The 18,063-nt window shown below is 45.3% G+C and overlaps 1 protein-coding gene across 1 annotated transcript in view; it reads left to right on the top strand.

Moving 5' to 3' along the window:
- Positions 1–17,732, top strand: part of pigg (phosphatidylinositol glycan anchor biosynthesis class G) — a 129,728-nt gene extending 111,996 nt beyond the window's left edge. Inside the window, exons 11-13 of the mRNA XM_056282726.1 lie at positions 3,902–4,211; positions 11,923–12,086; positions 16,323–17,732. Of these exons, the coding sequence (XP_056138701.1) occupies positions 3,902–4,211; positions 11,923–12,086; positions 16,323–16,545 (697 nt within the window). The 3' untranslated portion in view covers positions 16,546–17,732. The remainder of the gene's footprint in view (positions 1–3,901; positions 4,212–11,922; positions 12,087–16,322) is intronic.
- The last annotated feature ends 331 nt before the right edge of the window (positions 17,733–18,063 follow it).

Genomic DNA, 18,063 nt, shown 5'->3' with positions numbered 1-18,063 from the left:
GTCTTGTTGCACTGCTGTGGGCTGGGGGGAACCATCTTTCATTTCATTTCATGTGCACAAGTGCATGAAATTAAATGACAAAGAGTTTCTGATTCTGAGCTTTTCTCCTGACTGACAGGAATTAGTTTCTACGGCTGAATCCTCACGTCTGTATCATGCCGTGCTACTGGCTTCAACTGATGCTTGGCCCTTTGTTAGGTCATCATCATCATCAAGCCAATACATATTCAAAGGAAGGTCAGTTAGTCTAGAATTGAAATCCTTCTCCGGACAGCTAACCTTCAGTAATGGTGGTTTGAAGTTTTGTATTTGTATTATTTGTAAAGCGCTTTGAGTGGCTGTTGCAGCAAGAAAAACGCTACATATAATGAAGCTTGATTGGTTGATTGATTGATTGATTGATTGATCTGTGAGCACCAAGTGTAGCTGAATCAAAGTTCTCAGGTTATTAGTTTCCACGTGTTTGCAGAAACAAGCTAACCCTATCACCTCATGCTACGTCATGATTCATACTGTAAATCTACTCCTCCCTTCCTGTACAAAACAGAACAAAATAAATGTGCCATTGTTCTCACTACAGTTTTGTCAACCGTTCTGTTGATACAGAAACTAGTTTACCCATTCTACACTGTGCCTTAACTAATAATAATAAACTGTATTTAGTTGCTCATTCTACACTGTGCCTTAACTAATAATAATAAACTGTATTTAGTTGCTCATTCTACACTGCGCCTTAAATAATAATACTAAACTGTATTTAGTTACTCATTCTACACTGTGCCTTAAATAATAATAATAAACTGTATTTAGTTACTCATTCTACACTGTGCCTTAAATAATAATAATAAACTGTATTTAGTTGCTCATTCTACACTGTGCCTTAACTAATAATAATAAACTGTATTTAGTTGCTCATTCTACACTGTGCCTTAAATAATAATAATAAACTGTATTTAGTTACTCATTCTACACTGCGCCTTAACTAATAATAATAAACTGTATTTAGTTGCTCATTCTACACTGTGCCTTAACTAATAATAATAAACTGTATTTAGTTGCTCATTCTACACTGTGCTTTAAATAATAATAATAAACTGTATTTAGTTGCTCATTCTACACTGCCTTAAATAATAATAATACTATTTGTCTTCAGATTACTCACTAAAACATCAAGATTAATTGGATTTTTGTTTTTACACCCCCCTCCCCCTTTATTTTTTTCTCCCCAATTGTACTTGGCCAATCACCCCGCTGTCTGAGCCGTCCCGGTCGCTGCTTCACCCCTTCTGCTGATCTGGGGGGGGGGGGGGGGTTGCAGACTACCACATGCCTCCTCCGATACATGTGGAGTCACTAGCTGCTTCTTTTCATCTGACAGTGAGGAGTTTCACCAGGGGGGACGTAGCACGTGGGAGGATCACACTATTCCCCCCAGTCCCCCCCCGAATAGGCGGCCCAACCAACCAGAGGAGGCGCTAGTGCAGGGACCAGTACCCATACCCACATCCGGCTTCCCGCCCCACATGTGTCTGTAGGGACGCCCGACCAAGCCGGGGTACACATGGGGATTTGAACCGGCCAGCCCCGTGTTGGTAGGCAAGGGAATAGACCGCTACACTACCCAGACACCCTTTATTGGAAAGTTTTAACTTGATTAGAATTTGATCAGAATTGCCCTCACTGTAATTCTGTTTCTCCATTAAATCCTGAGACTTGTTAATTTTTCTCCAAGAATTCCAATGTCCCAAACCATATATTTGGTGCTACATGGGCAATGAACCTTTTTAAAACACCTTTAACAGATAGACTCTAGGGACATGGTATAGTTTTTATTCTCTTTACTTTCACTGGCCTTTGTGTGTTGTGTTGTGTTATTGATTTGGTAAGGAAATCCAATCATGTGACGTCAGAGCCACATTTCAATCATCGCACTTTTTCACTCCGGCACAGCCGTGGCACCTGAGGATGAGCGAGGACTAATCGTCACCAAGTCCTTCTCTCAATTACTTGCTACTTTATTAACATTTCAACCTTCACAAGGTGTTGTGAGTTTTAAGTTGTTGCCACGTTCTGAATTTCAGATTGTCTGTGTGTTCACTGTCACTGCCCCCTGTTTCGCAGTTTACATTTTCTATGTATTTCATATATTGTATGTGTTGTATATATATCTTATATAAACTTAGTACAAAAAGTAAGGAAATGTGTGTTTGGTAGATTATGTCTTTGTTGTAACAATGCTTCTTGGCAATAAATCTGATATTAAGCACCTGATTGTCAGCACCTGGGGTATCAGAAGCTCAAAACAAGAGTCAATAGCAGCAGCAAAACAAGTTGTTTGGCATCGGCAGAGAAGATTTGGCAAATTTTTCATGGGCACAGCCCACATACTCAGCTCTGCTGCTCATCCCACAAATGCATGTTCCTTACAAATGTGGCACCATTTAAAAGGGAAATAAACAGGCTTTCGAACGGTATAAGATTTATTGCCAAGAAGCGTTGTTACAACAAAGAAATCATCCACCAAACACACATTTCCTTACTTTTTCTGCTAAGTATATATAAAGCAAGAGTGTATGTTTGTATATTCGCTTAAAACTCCAGAAATACTCATCGTAGAACAAAAAGAAAGGTATCTTTAGAATCAGCACTTTCCAAGGATTGCACAGTTCAAGAAATATTTCGAAAACCAAGTAAAAAATTTTGGTAACACTTTAGTATGGGGAACGTAGTTACCATTAATTAGGTGCTTATTAGCATGCAAATTAGCGGCATATTGGCTCTTAATTGGTCATTATTACGTACTCATTAATGCCTTATTCTGCATGGCCTTATTATACAACCAGTAAGCCATTAACTATGAGTTTTCCCTCTATAACCTCAGAGTTATTGCTTATTAGTAGTACCATCTCAATATGCTTTGCTTAGTATGGCCTTTATAAGGTGGTAGTACCACAAGAAAATTTATTCTCCCTTACCAACACTTAATGAATATGGTCTGTTCTTACATAACAAAACACAAAACTACAAGTGTTAATAGTGTTAAATTACTGTTAATTAAGTTTTTGTTACTTAGAATATGTTCCCCATACTAAAGTGACATCTTGATCATTACTAATTCACTAGTAATTAAGTTTTTTTATGTTCCCCATACTAAAGTGTTACCAAAATTTGATTTATTTGCGAAAGAGGCATTCCAACGATGCTTTGTGGAGACTTTGGACAAATCCTTCCAGTGGTCGAGGGAGGCACTACACCTAACCTTGTCAATGCTAGCCTGAAGGCATGCAGTGTGGTTTACCGTGAGGCGCTTGAGCACTGAGTGATTAATACACACACTGGCAAAGAAGCTTGATGAATGGATTGAAAATTATGACATTTGATCATTTTCGTTAACAAGATTCGTTTATTCGACATTCGTTTATCACGTGTATCATATCATAAATTATCCTATATGTCATCGTCGCTTATATCGTAAAGATCAGATCATGTTGGTTGTTTTGATGAGAACATTTTCCCCGGGCAACGCCGGGTACCTCTCCTAGTTGTATATATATTTATATATTGTATATGTTGTGTATATATATATATTGTGTGTGTGTGTGTATATACATATATATATTTATATATTTTGTATTTTATTTTGGCCCCTGTGTTACGCTTTATATTTTGAACTATTCAGTAAGATAACTTGATGTCGCTTGTGGCAGAAAATCCTAGTTAACGTTGAAAAACATTGCTGTACATTGATCTGGTGTCGAACTAGCTTGGAATGAAAGACAACATGAGCATGGCTTCCCTTGGAAGGTGGTTGAGTAACACTGCTGTACTGATAGTGAGGACAATTCACTGCACAGGACACTTTATAGCAAATGCACAATCAGTGCTTCCGTCTCTGTTTCAGGGGCACCGTGGAGGCACGCTTCGTGTACGTCTTTGTGCTGGGGATTCTCTTCACGGGCACCAAGGACCTGTTACGCTCCCAAATCATCACAGTGGACGCCAGACTTAAAAACCGGGGCTTATGGGAGATCTACAGCGGCCTGGTCTTGCTGGTGGCCCTCTTGTTTCGAGCACACAACCTGCCCGTGCTGTGCTGCAGCCTCCTGATCCAGACCTTGATGGCTGAGTTCATATGGAGGAGGCTGAACTACGACGCCGCCCAGACCACCATCATGCACTACTGGCTTGGTCAAGCTTTCTTTTACTTCCAGGTATGGATGAAGACAGGTTTCACACATATCCAGCTCTCAAACACTCCGGCTTACTAACAGTATTCTACGGGATGCAAGTCAGGCATGATTGCTGTAGAAAGCTGACTTTTGTCATGTGACATGTCACTCCTCTTCTGCATGGGTTGTTAATGTATATGGAAACTTCTAAGCACGGGCTCATTCTAGAATGACCAGGATTTCACTCCTACCTAAAATGACCATAGGCGGAAGTTTTTAACTCTATATTCTGTCAAGATAAATACCCAATGAGATATTAATGCATTACATATGTTAGTATTAGGAAACGACTGACACCAAAATGAACATTTTAACAACTATAATACTATTTTTAAACAAGTTAACCTTCAGAGAGACATGGTCGAACTTGAATAAAAAATTTGAAAAAGTGAAAATATTACCTGAAAAACAAAACGGAAAACACATATTGCTAATCTAACAAATGTAACAAGGCCTATAAAACGTGAAATTAGAAAAAGAACTGAAAATAAATATTAAAACAGTCCCAAACAACGACCAGAACTTAAAAACTACTAGAATGACCATGAGCGGTCATTTTGACCGCCATGGTTTTTAAACTCTATATTGTGTCAAGATAAATACCCAGTTGAGATATTAATGCATTACATATGTTAGTATGTCTGTTATGAAACTAACTGACACCAAAAGTAACATTTTAACAACTTTAATAGTATTTTTCAACCAAATTAAAATCGTTGCTGTCCAGCGCCTGTAAATACTGCAACGCCTCGGTGGTAGTCATGGTGCATCTGTAACGGCGTCTGTAACCAGACATGTTGGACATAATACATCAAAAACAATACGGAAAACACATGTTGCTAATCTAACAACCGTAACAAGGCCTATAAAACGTGAACTGTAAAAAAAGAACTGAACGTTGCGAAGGAAATGACGTGAAGAACACACGTGACATGACGCGCAAATAACGTGCGGTCATTTTGACCGCTCATAGTCATTTTAGGTAAATCTTATCATAACTTTTTTTTAAATTATTATTAAATTGATCTAAATCTAATTTTAATGCAAATATATGCAGTTTGCGGAGCATTTGGGGTGCGGCAGGTCTGTGTCTCCCCCCACAAAGTTATTAAACTTTGAAAATCCAAAACGGTCAAAATGACCACCACGGTCGTTCTAGTATTTTTTAAGTTCTGGTCGTTGTTTGGGACTGTTTCAATATTTATTTTCACTTCTTTTTTTTTACATTTCACATTTTATAGGCCTTGTTACGTTTGTTACATTAGCAACATGTGTTTCCGGTTTGGTTTTCAGCGAATATTTTCACTTTTTCAATTTTTCTATTCAAGTTTGACCATGTCTCTCTGAAGTCTAAATTGTTTAAAAATAGTATTATGGTTGTTAAAATGCTAATGTTTGGTGTCAGTTTCATAACAGACATACTACCATGTGTAATGCGTTAATATCTCAGTTGGGTATTTATCTTGACGGGATATCGAGTTCAAAAACCTGCGGTCATTTTGACCGCCCGTGGTCGTTTCAGGTAGGAGTGAACTCCCGCTTGTTAACAGATAACGCCGCAGCCTGTTGTATGAGCCACACTGTGCAGCGCACATCTTGTGCTGATGTTTACTGTTGTGCTCACGTCATATGGGGGCGCTCCATGGCTGAGTAACATATGTAGTATTGTTTTGCAGCATCGGACTACAGAGGACATGACACCTGCCCTCAGGCGTAGCCACCCTGCTGCCCCCTGTGGCGGAATAGCCCTTTATTTATGTTGCCCTGCTGCTAGCTGGCGGTCAGATGAATCGGTGTCTTGCTGTCAGGTGTTGCTGAAGCTAAAATCGAACGAATCGTGCAGGAGCTGATTTTCTGGCTAAGAATGTACAGAACAAAAAAACTAAAATCAAGAAGAAAAAATGGGTCCATTTGGTGGCTCGTTTCACGTGTGAGAGAAGACTGCCATATACAAAAGTTTGCTCGTTAAAAATGGCTGTAAAAATATTAGTTAAAAGTACAATGAAATAAAAAAGACAGACAAAGAGATGAACGGCACAGAAAAACAGCATAAATGGACCATAGGTGGGAAGAGCCGAACAGCTAAACTATAGCTGTTCTAATCCGCTATTATTATTTTACTTCCCCCCCCCCCCCCCCCCCAGTTGTATCCAGGCAATCGGTCTTTCAGACTTGGGCCGTTTCCAAGGGCAACGCGACGCCGGGCGCCATCTTCCAAGGATCAGAGGCATTGTTTATGAATTAGCTAGCACTTTAGCCATTGACTTATCCATACATTAGCATTACAGTTGCCTTTACCCTTACCTCCCTGAGATGTTTAAAGAACGGGATCGATTGGCGTCTCACTGCTGCAGCCCAGGTCATCCTGCGCCTCTTGGTTAAGTCCTCTGTGTTCTTCCCTTCGTTTCTCTTCCAAGGAGGGAAAGAAAAAAAGCGTAACCCATTCTCCAGTTTGATACCGGAGCGATCGTGGGATTTGCTGTGGCAGTTCTTCACACAACAGGAACGCCCAACCATCTCGCCTGCGTGCACTATCTAATCTAATATATAGCTACATATATAGCCAATCTAACCTGAAATGTTATCTTAATATATATATATATATATATATATACTGCTCAAAAAAATAAAGGGAACACCTAAAAACACAATATAGACCTCGATGAATGAAATATTTCAGCTGAAAATCTTTATTTATTAGACAGAGGAATGTGTTTAGAGCAAAATAACCTAAGAATGATCAATGGAAATCAAAATCATTAGCCCATTAAGGTTTGGATTCAGAATCATACTCAAAATCAAAGTGGAAAATGAGAACATAGGCTGATCCAACTTCTGTGGAAATTCTTCAAGACGATTCAAAATGAGGCTCAGTAGTGTGTGTGGCCTCCACGTGCCTGTATGCACTCCCTACAATGTCTGGGCATGCTCCTGATGAGACGACGGATGGTCTCCTGAGGGATCTCCTCCCAGACCTGGATCAGGGCATCGGTCAACTCCTGGACAGTCTATGGTGCGACATCGCGTTGGCGGATGGTACGAGACATGATGTCCCAGAGGTGCTCGATTGGATTCAGGTCTGGGGAACGTGCAGGCCAGTCCATAGCATCAATGCCCTCGACATACAGGAACTGCTGACACACTCTGGCCACATGAGGACGAGCATTGTCATGCATGAGCAGGAACCCAGGGCCCACTGCACCAGCATATGGTCTGACAATGGGTCTGAGGATCTCATCCCGGTACCTAATGGCAGTCATGGTACCTCTGGCTAGCACGTAGAGGTCTGTGCGGCCCTCCAAGGATATGCCTCCCCAGACCATCACTGACCCACCGCCATACCGGTCATGCTGGAGGATGTTGCAGGCAGCAGAACGTTCTCCACAGCGTCTCCAGACTCTCTCACGTCTGTCACATGTGTTCAATGTGTACCTGCTCTCATCTGTGAAGAGCACAGGGCGCCAATGGCGAATCTGCCAACCAAGATGTTCTCTGGCAAAGGTCAATCGGGCTGCACGGTGTTGGGCTGCGAGCACAGGCCCCAATTGTGGACGTCGGGCCCTCGTACCATCCTCATGCATTCTGTTTCTCACTGTTTGAGCAGGAACCTGCACATTAGTGGCCTGTTGAAGGTCGTTTTGTAGGGCTCTGGCAGTGCTCCTCCTGCTCCTCGTTGCACAAAGGACCAGATAGCGGTCCTGCTGCAGGGTTGTTGTCCTCCTGCGGCCCCCTCCACGTCTCCTGGTGTACTGGCCTGTCTCCTGGTACCTCCTCCATGCTCTGGACACTGTGCTGGGAGACACATCAAATCTTCTTGCCACAGCACGCATTGATGTGCCATCCTGGATGAGCTGCACTACCTGAGCAACTTCTGTAGGTTGCAGATACCGCCTCATGCCACCTCTAGTGGTGAGGGCACTAGCAAAATGAAAAACTAACCAAAGATCGGCCAGAAAAGATGAGGACAGGCAAATGGTCTGTGGCCACCACCTGCAAATCCATTCCTTTTATAGGGGTTGTCTTGCAAATTGTCTAATTTCCACCTGGTGGAAATTAGACAATTTACCAACAGGTGAAATTGATTCACAAATCAGTGTTGCTTCCTAACTGGACAGGTTGATATCTCAAAAGTGTGATTGACTTGGAGCTACATTGCATTGCTTATGTGTTCCCTTTATTTTTTTGAGCAGTGTATATACCTAACCTAAAATTTTACCGGAGAAAATCTGTGATCCATCCATCCATCCATTGTCTTAACTGCTTACCCTGCTCTCAGGGTCACGGGGATGCTGGAGCCTATTCCAGCAGTCATTGGGCGGCAGGCAGGGAGACACCCTGGACAGACCACCAGGCCATCACAGGGCCCACACACACACCCATTCATTCCAAGAGACAATTTAGTACGGCAAATTCACCTGACCTACATGTCTTTGGACTGTGGGAGGAAACCGGAGCCCCCGGAGGAAACCCACGCAGACACGGGGAGAACATGCAAACTCCACACAGAGGATGACCCGGCACGACCCACCAAGGTTGGACTACCCCGGGGCTCAAACCCAGGACCTTCTTGCTGTGAGGCAACCGGGCTAACAACTGCGCCAATGTGCCACAAAAATCTGTAATCTTAATGTTGATTTGAAACAATATTTGACATACTAATAGAGTTAGTAAGAAAAATCTGTGCTAACAGCTAACAGCAATGATTAACGTTACTTGGAAAATGGCGGCGTGTGACATCACGACCGAAAGACTGATTACCCCACTCTTTCAAACTGTCCCGGTCACTCCTTCACCCCCTCTGCTGATCCGGGCGGGCTGCGGACTACCACATGTCTCCTCCCATACATGTGGAGTCACCGGCCACTTCTTTTCACCTGACAGTGAGGAATTTCACCAGGAGGACGTAGCGCGTGAGAGGATCACGCTATTCCCCCGTTCCCCCTGGTCAGGTGCCCCGACTGACAAGGGGAGGCGCTAGTGCAGCGACCAGGACACATACCCACATCCGGCTTCCCACCCGCTGACAGGGCCGATTGTGTCTCTAGGGACGCCCGACCAAGCCAGAGGTAAAACGGGGAATCGAACCGGCAATCCCCGTGTTGGTAGGCAGCAGAATAGGCCGCCACGCGACCCGGACGCCCTTCTAATTCATTATTGACAAATAAGTGTTTCTCTTCAATCCGTAATCTGGTGCCCTAGGGGTCAGTCGTAGTTGTGTGATTGTGGAGGAAGTTGACATGGTGTGTTAGTCTGTGTGTCTAATAGGTAAACGTCAGTAGTGTTGTTGTTGTGTGATTGCTAGAGACACCTAGTTTAATATAATGATGTGTAGGAAAGCCATCACTGGTAATGAACACCACTTTCCTAGAAGACATTCACGGGTCTTCCTGCAGATGAAGCTTTTTACACACGAGTGATATCACTGTTGTCCAGCAGGGGCAATGAAGGCTGGGTTGATCGAGCCGTTTCCTGTACTGTACTTTCCATGACGTGAGCAGCAAGAGAGCAAGATGACGAAAAAAAACGCATGAGCTTGCGTTGGGTTTAGCCTCCTCGGGGGGCAGATGTGTTCAGTTGGCACACTGTTGGCAGCGCTAAAACCTCCAAAACGCTGAAATATTCATGATCATGTTCTCCCAGGTCATTAAAACTTTGATGGGGTCCAGAATAAGCCGCTACCAAACAATATTAGCTCTGGCACACAACACACCGATTGTGGACCCGTGAGTACAGCACTGACAAAAATGTAGTTCAGATCGGTAAGCTCATTTGATGTGAGCTCTAGTGTCACGGGGATCACTCACATGTGTAAAAAAGACCATTGTGTGTTTTCCATCATGAGCTGGCTAAATGATGTCTGCTACACAAACTGATGGAACAGATTTAGTCCTAGGGCCCAGAGCCACAGCTACCAGTTGTTGTGAGAACCATGAGGACCGGGGGGGGGGGGTATTAGTTTTGGGCTGCCCTGTGTACAGAAACAGAAGAGTGATACGTCTAGTGAAGAGTGACAAGTCTAGTGAAGAGTAATAAGTCTAGTGAAGAGTAATAAGTCTAGTGAAGAGTGATAAGTCTAGTGAAGAGTAATAAGTCTAGTGAAGAGTGATAAGTTTAGTGAAGAGTGATAAGTGTAGTGAAGAGTGATAAGTCTAGAGAAGAGTAATAAATCTAGTGAAGAGTGATAAGTCTAGTGAAGAGTGATAAGTCTAGAGAAGATTGATAAGTCTAGAGAATAGTGATAAGTCTAGATAAGAGTGATAAGTCTAGAGAAGAATGATAAGTCTAGAGAAAAGTGATAAGTCTAGTGAAGAGTGATAAGTCTAGTGAAGAGTGATAAGTCTAGAGAAGAGTGATAAGTCTAGAGAAGAGTGATAAGTCTAGTGATACACTTAAGACTGTTTTAAGCAAGAGATGGCCGGTGTGGGGAATCAGGAATAATTTATTTGTCATTTAATCTTGTGTACTAGTACGTACACAAAAGAAACGAAATTCTGTTTCCCCCAGCCCACAGCAGAGGGTCTTTCTCATGTCCTCTGCGGTCACCTGTAGAACCCGGTCATCCAGCAGGGATGCAGTCTTCACCACCGGCACGTTGTTCAGTCTCTCATATTGTGCGTAGAAGTCATTTGGTGCATCTGGGAGGGTGGGGGCACCGCCACAGGTCTGAGGAGGAGGCGTGTAGCCATGAGGGCCCGGATGCCCTTCCCCAAGCACCGTGCGTCTCTGCTATATCAGCGAAGTGGCTGTTGATTCTCTGTGCATATTGTCTTTCTGCCTCCCTGATGCCACACGACAAGTTGGCCCTTGCTGTCTTGAGGGCCTGTCACCAAACCATCCGTTGAATGTGACGCAAATGTTCCAGATCAGATGCATCACCTCCGGCACATGCACCAAACCTGCCATGCTCCGAAACTTTTATTTGAAAAGTTCTGCTTTTATAAATACACTGCCGCCTTAGCAACCTATGATTCGTCATAATCACAGCTATGTCAGGCTGATTGATTGAAACCTCAGAGCAAGAAGGTCCTGAGTTCGAGCCCCGGGGTAGTCCAACCTTGGTGGGTCATCCCGGGTCGTCCTCTGTGTGGAGTTTGCATGTTCTCCCCGTGACTGTGTGGGTTTCCTCCGGGGGCTCCGGTTTCCTCCCACAGTCCAAAGACATGCAGGTCAGGTGAATCGACCGTACTAAATTGTCCCCAGGTGTGAATGTGTGTGTGTTTGTCGGCCCTGTGATGGCCTGGCGGCCTGCCCAGGGTGTCTCCCCGCCTGCCGCCCAATGACTGCTGGGATAGGCTCCAGCATCCCTGCCACCCTGAGTAGGATAAGCAGTTTGGATAACGGATGGATGGATGATTGAAACCCCACACCCGCCCGGCGCCTGTCACCCTGCCAACTCCAGAACAGTAATGAGTCCAGCCCCTCTCCAGGAGTTTGGTACCTGAACCCGTGCTATGTGTGGAGGTGAGCCCAACTATATCTAGTTGGTACCGCTCCGCCTCCCGCACCAGCTCAGGCTCCTTCCATGCAGAGAGGTGACATTCCACGTCCCGAGGACCAATCTGCGATGCCGGATGTCGGCACGCCTCACAAATTCTGAAATACTGATTTGGGGTCGTCTATGTTTTACATCCAAAATATTGTCGTACCTGCACTGCTGGCGCTGCTAAAATAAGATCTCTTTGTGTGCCTGCAGGGGAACTCCAACAACATTGCCACTGTGGACATTTCGGTTGGCTTTGTGGGACTCGAGAGTTACGTGGAGGCCCCAGCCGTCCTATTAACAGCCCTGAGCACTTACGCGGGGCCCCTGCTCTGGGCGTGCCACCTGGTCTGCTACCTCAGTTCAGAGAGAGACAGGTGAGTTGCAATCATTGTGTCAGTGTTTATTTTTCAGTTACGAAGGGTGTTGACAATGCTAGTGGCTGCGGCTTTGTCCTCACAGTGCATCCCATTCAGCTCTTAAGTGCTGCACCTGCTGGCATGAAAGACTGCTGCACCACTTAGGAAGCCCTGTTGGACGAGGGATAGCATTTCCACTGGTGCAGCTGACTGCTCCAATTCTACTGCGTTATATAGTACTGCCTTCATGTAAACCTGCATAAGACCGGTCATACATGTCATTCAATTCTGAATATAATGAATAGGATGAATATGAGCTAACTGACAAGGGTTCCACTGTCCAGAGAATACTGACGGTACCCCCTCACCGCCGTACACCACATGCCAAGGGCACAGACTGAGTCTGACTGTGAGCAGCTGCTTTGTGCTTAGCATTATCTTTTGGGCTGGACCGGACTAGCGGGCCGGCCAAAAAAGGCAAATGTCTGTGACTAGAGCGATCATGTTCAGAGCGGCTGAGAGAACGAGTTACATGTGGGCCGCTGGATCAGGTGACCCCACGACGTCACTGAAGTTACACGACTGGTCGGCCGGGTGTCGCTACCTGATCTGAGTTAGCGCTAGATGTGAGTCGGCGCACGCGCGAGTGTAAACACTTTACGACATGTCAGGTCCAGATGTGAGGACGGCCATCGCCACGGTGTCAAAACATTATGTATTTGGGCGTCCGGGTAGCGTAGTGGTCTATTCCATTGCCTACCAACACGGGGATCGCTGGTTTGAATCCCCGTGTTTCCTCCAACCTGGTCGGGTTGGAGGAAACACTTAAGTAGGAAGTCACTTAAGTAGGAAGTCACTCTTATGAGGGGCCGTACAAGCCATAATATATTTTAACAAAGTTATATACACACACATATATATATATATGTGTGTGTGTGTGTGTGTGTATATTCATTCTCACGTTCTCACATGGAAGGACACAGGAAGTTCCTCCTCAAGTATGAAGTCACTCTTATGAGGGGCCGTGCAAGCCATAATATATTCAGGTCCTCTCATATACATACGTCCTCTTCTCACATACTCAGATCGGGTAGTGACAGGTGCAGCGGTTTCGGCTCTGTCCACATTTATCACACGCCAAGCGAGCTGAATATATTGCTGCTCGTGGATACTACTAAAACGCTACAGACGGAATATTTTGCTGCTCTTTCCACATCTGGTTACTCACTGTGACCGTCCAGCAGAGTAGGAGAGAAAACAGCTGTCCATGCACCCAGAGGCATGAGGGAGAGCGCACAGTTAAAGCACCCCAAATAACAATCACCCCGACAAAACACTCAACAGAGTGAGTCTTAGAAAAACAAAGACACAGCCACATATAGGAGCAGATGAGAGTTAACAAATAATTAGAATAGTTAGAATTACGACCAGATAAATTTCAAACAATCCAAGATATGAGTGGAAAGTATTGTTCTTGCAACTGCATTTAGAACCTTGATTTTACTCCAGCGTAGCTTAAGCGTGTCATGTGATATGCTACTTCAGCACACTTTAACAACAAATACTACTGGCACCACTACACAACATTGCAGAGGAACATTTGATATCCAGGAATTCACATGGGCAGCACGGTGGCGCAGTTGTTAGCGCTGTCGCCTCACAGCAAGAAGGTCCTGGGTTCGAGCCCCGGGGTAGTCCATCCTTGGGGGGTCGTCCGGGGTCGTCCTCTGTGTGGAGTTTGCATGTTCTCCCGTGTCTGTGTGGGTTTCCTCCGGGGGCTCCGGTTTCCTCCCACAGTCCAAAGACTTGTAGGTCAGGTGAACCGGCCGTACTAAATTGTCCCTAGGTGTGAATGTGTTTGTGTGTGTGTGTGAGCCCTCTGATGGCCTGTCCAGGGTGTCCCTCCACCTGCCGCCCAAGGACTGCTGGGATAGGCTCCAGCATCCCTGAGAGCAGGATGAGTGGTTCGGATGATGGATGGATGGATGGACTTCACGTTATAGACACCACCACTGACCGTCCCTGTAACAAGTTGGCCACATTCCAACACTGACCCTACACGGTGCAGCTGTATACTAGCTTTTGACCTACTCTTGTTGTTCTAAAAAAAAAAAAGTATTTATTTTTGGCAGCAAAAAAAAAAAAATCACATTTAAATTGGAAACTAGACTGCAGAGGCCCTTGTTTGATTTATGCACATTCATGAATTACGTCTTTAATAGTCTTGGATCACACATTTGAATGTGTCACAAAACAGCCTCGGCTGAGAAAGTTCCACTACACTTCAGGTTTTCTTTTATTTATTTATTTATTTTTGCTAATGCCCCCAGCTTAATATAAGGGTATTAAATCCGGGTAATATCACATTACACACCACTGTGCAGTGCAGTAAACATGAACAGTCGCTCTGTGTTGTCATTATTCACAGCACGGCCCGATCTTTCACGCTGCATTCCTCAAAAACCCCGTCACTAAAACCATCTACGAGGTTCTGTGATGCAGGTCCACCACCAGCATCTGACAGGGTGGAGCTCATTTAGAGTGAACTGTGCACCATCAGGGGCTCAGCCGCCAAGAAGGTAGTGGAAATGGGCATCGGTCAGGAATCAGGAACATTTATTTGTCGTTTCCCCCATAACACAGCAGTGCAACACGAAGACAAAAACACTACAAGAACACACATATCCAAACTACAAAAAACTACAAAAACACATATGTCCAACGCATCGGAAAAATTCACGAAAGAAAATCACGAAAAAATTTTACAAAAAAAATTCAGAAGCTCGATACCTTACCAGGTGGGATCCCCAGCCAGCAGGGGGTCATAAATGGCTGACCACCAAAATGCTGGCCGTTCTGGGAATCCCACCAGCATCCTCACTGCTTTCACTCTGAAAACCACGTGCGGGACAGTCTGTGGACATCTACCATGTTTCGTAAAAAGCCGAACAAATGAAGGCCGAGCGTGTGCGTCTCTCAGATGGAAATCGAACCCGTTCTGCTCACAAGGTTTTTGGTTTTGTTTTTTTTGTCTCTACGTCCACACTGGCCTAACCTCCCGTATCTCCCGCCTTGTCAGTGGGTCTTTCATTGTCTCGGGAGCAGATCTGTGCGCCAGGCTTTGAGTGCCTCCCCCACAGCTGGGACGCTGCCCAGTGGAATGAGCAGGAGCCCCGTACTAACTTGCTCTGGTGCTGAACTGGGTCAGATATCGCCTTGTTCACGCCAGCAGACATACGCTACTGTGTGCGTTGTTCGCCTGCGAGTGAATAAGTGTGTGTGAATTTAGCTTCTTCATCTTCGCTCACTAATCTGTACCCTGCCTCCCTCATCCCTGTATGTGGGATGCAACAAAGGGCTGTTTTCTTTGTTGTTGTTTTTGTTTTTGTTTTTTGATGGAGAAGCAAGATTATGACTTCTTCACCAGGCTGTGCCAGCAAGCCGTACTTACTTTAAGTGGCACATGGGATCAGATTCTTGTCATGGGTCGACTGACAGGGCCAGATTTACAATCCCCCCCCCCTCCTTTTTCTCCCCAGTTGAATTTTGCCTAATTACCCCACTCTTCCGAGCCGTCCCGGTCGCTGCTCCACCCCCTCTGCCGGTCCGGGGAGGGCTGCAGACTACCACATGCCTCCTCCCATACATGTGGAGTCGCCAGCCGCTTCTTTTCACCTGACAGTGAGGAGTTTCGCAAGGGGGACATTGCATGGAAGGTTCACACTATTCCCCCTAGCCCCTAGCCCCTGAACAGGCACCCCGATCGACCAGAGGGGGCGCTAGTGCAGCGACCAGGACACATACCCACATCCGGCTTCCCACCCGCAGACACGGCCAATCGTGTTTGTAGGGACGCCCGACCAAGCTGGAGGTAACACGGGGATTCGAACCGGTGATCTCCGCTTTGGTAGACAATGGAATAGACCGCCACGCCACCCAGACGCCCCTCGGGTTCATAAGTGTTAAATCAAGGCTAAAGTAAGAAAAGCTAAAAATATGTAAATAGATTGTCATTGGAATATGCTGTTTCTCTGATCCCATAGCGCCGCACAACCTCGTGGGGTCGGCAAGGCGACTTGAGCCCGCCTTGTTTCACACACCAACTTTCCCATCTTGTTTTTCTCACCATTTTCTTCTAGCTGGTTCACTCTGTCCACTCAAGTGCTCTCTTCTAGATTTCATCCCCCCAGCGTTTTATTCATTTTATTCATCCCCGTCCTCTGCCCTACATTCTTTCTCTCTCTCTCTCCACAGGAGTCCAGTGACAGTTGGCCACGGCTGCTACTGCCTGGCCCTGCTGCGGTCCGTACCGGCGGCGGCATACATTGTGCTGGTGACCCTTCTGCGCTACCACCTCTTCATCTGGAGTGTCTTCTCACCCAAGCTACTTTATGAGTCGGTGCACACGCTGCTGACTGCTGGGGTCTGCCTCGTCTTCAGCATCATGGAGCAAAGTCATGGCTCCGGCAAGTCTTAGGCAGCCCGGAGGCAGAGGACCCTCTGGTTTTACTGACATTCGGGGGATCGGAGTAGAGCGGTCTTCTTTACCACAAGTGTACCAAATGCTCTGTTTTAGATGTATATGCACTACCCTGTAATGGACTCCATGTAGTTCACCCACAGTACCTCATCATAGACTGGCAACTGGACCGTTGCGTTTTTCAGCGAGCAATAACTACTCTTACCTTGTGTTTTCTTTTTTTCCTTAGTAGTCATTGAAACAGTTTCATTCTTCCAAAGAGGACAGGGAATGTTTTCGGATCGATAAAATGTGATAAAAGATGGTGTAATTTCTGCATGAAGGAAATGCAAATTCACTTAGCTGGGAATTTGTGGGGCACTCAGCTGCCCCTGGGGGAGTGTGTGGTTGATGTGAGTCTGGATCGCTGAGTGCACAAGGCTTTGAGTTATCAAGTTAGCCTCAGATCATCATGCCCCTGCTTACAGAGCTTGAAATGGACATTAGCACCCCCCCCCCCCTTTGTGTCAACATTCCCATGTGGCTACCAAAAATCAATAGGAAGTCTACAAGGATGGGAAAGGTGCTTTGGATCTCTAAGTTAGTGAGGAAAATGAGTGTTCATTAGAAGCAGCTTAAAGACACTCCCCATGTCCCTGTGTTGGTCTGATCACTCAAAAACTGGACTTGTTCTCATTTAAAACCCTCGTGTTGTCCACACATTGTGTATATTGCCCCTGTCTTAAGGGTCATTTATGACCCACCTTCATCAAACCTCTAAATTAAAGCAACTTAATTTAATTTTAAACCCCATATCTAGTTTGCAGGAAGAAACAACTTGCATTCATCACAAACTGTGTGACTATCTGGGTTTTCCCCCTTCCCGGTGCAGGAAGACTGCATTTAATCAGTGGACACCCCCCATTTTTATAGGGCCACACATGACCTACTCATGTCTTAGGGTCACACATGACCCTGAGACAATCTTAGTACCCTAGTGGTGTACAGCTTTCATGGAAATATGAACAAAAACAGTGCTTCACTGTATCTAAAGACAAAATGTCCTGAAAAGTTTACCTGACTCGTAAGGCAGTAGCAATATTTGGTGGGGACCTTTCTCTCAATGTGTGTAAAAATACTGTTCACGAAGAGCTGCCAATCATGGAAAGCAATAAAGGGAGCTGTGCCGGGAACAGCGAACGGTGTGTTGCTGTCCAAACGTTTATGGCGCCAAACTGTTATTGACTGCCTTGAGTCGCACTGGTTTTTAAAGCAGAATTGGTCTGCGGACAATTCTTGACCGGTGCGGGATTCGATACGGGGTGTACTGCACCACAAGGCGACGTCACTAACGGCTCGGCTAAAGGGTCAGACCCGTTAGCTAAGGGCTAACGTGTCTTATTAGTAGTTTACATTACTTTCTTGACACGTGTCCAGGAAGACAAAAATGGTCAAGGGAATTGGAGGGATTTGTGTGAGCCCCGTAGGGCTCCAAGGGCAAAAAAGACACTTCCCTCGCATCTGTAGACGTAGCAT

This window comes from Lampris incognitus, chromosome 1 (assembly GCF_029633865.1).
Source record: "Lampris incognitus isolate fLamInc1 chromosome 1, fLamInc1.hap2, whole genome shotgun sequence".
NCBI lineage: Eukaryota > Metazoa > Chordata > Actinopteri > Lampriformes > Lampridae > Lampris > Lampris incognitus.
The sequence above is the reverse complement of the archived record's forward strand: the minus strand, read 5'-3'. Positions and strand labels throughout refer to the sequence as shown.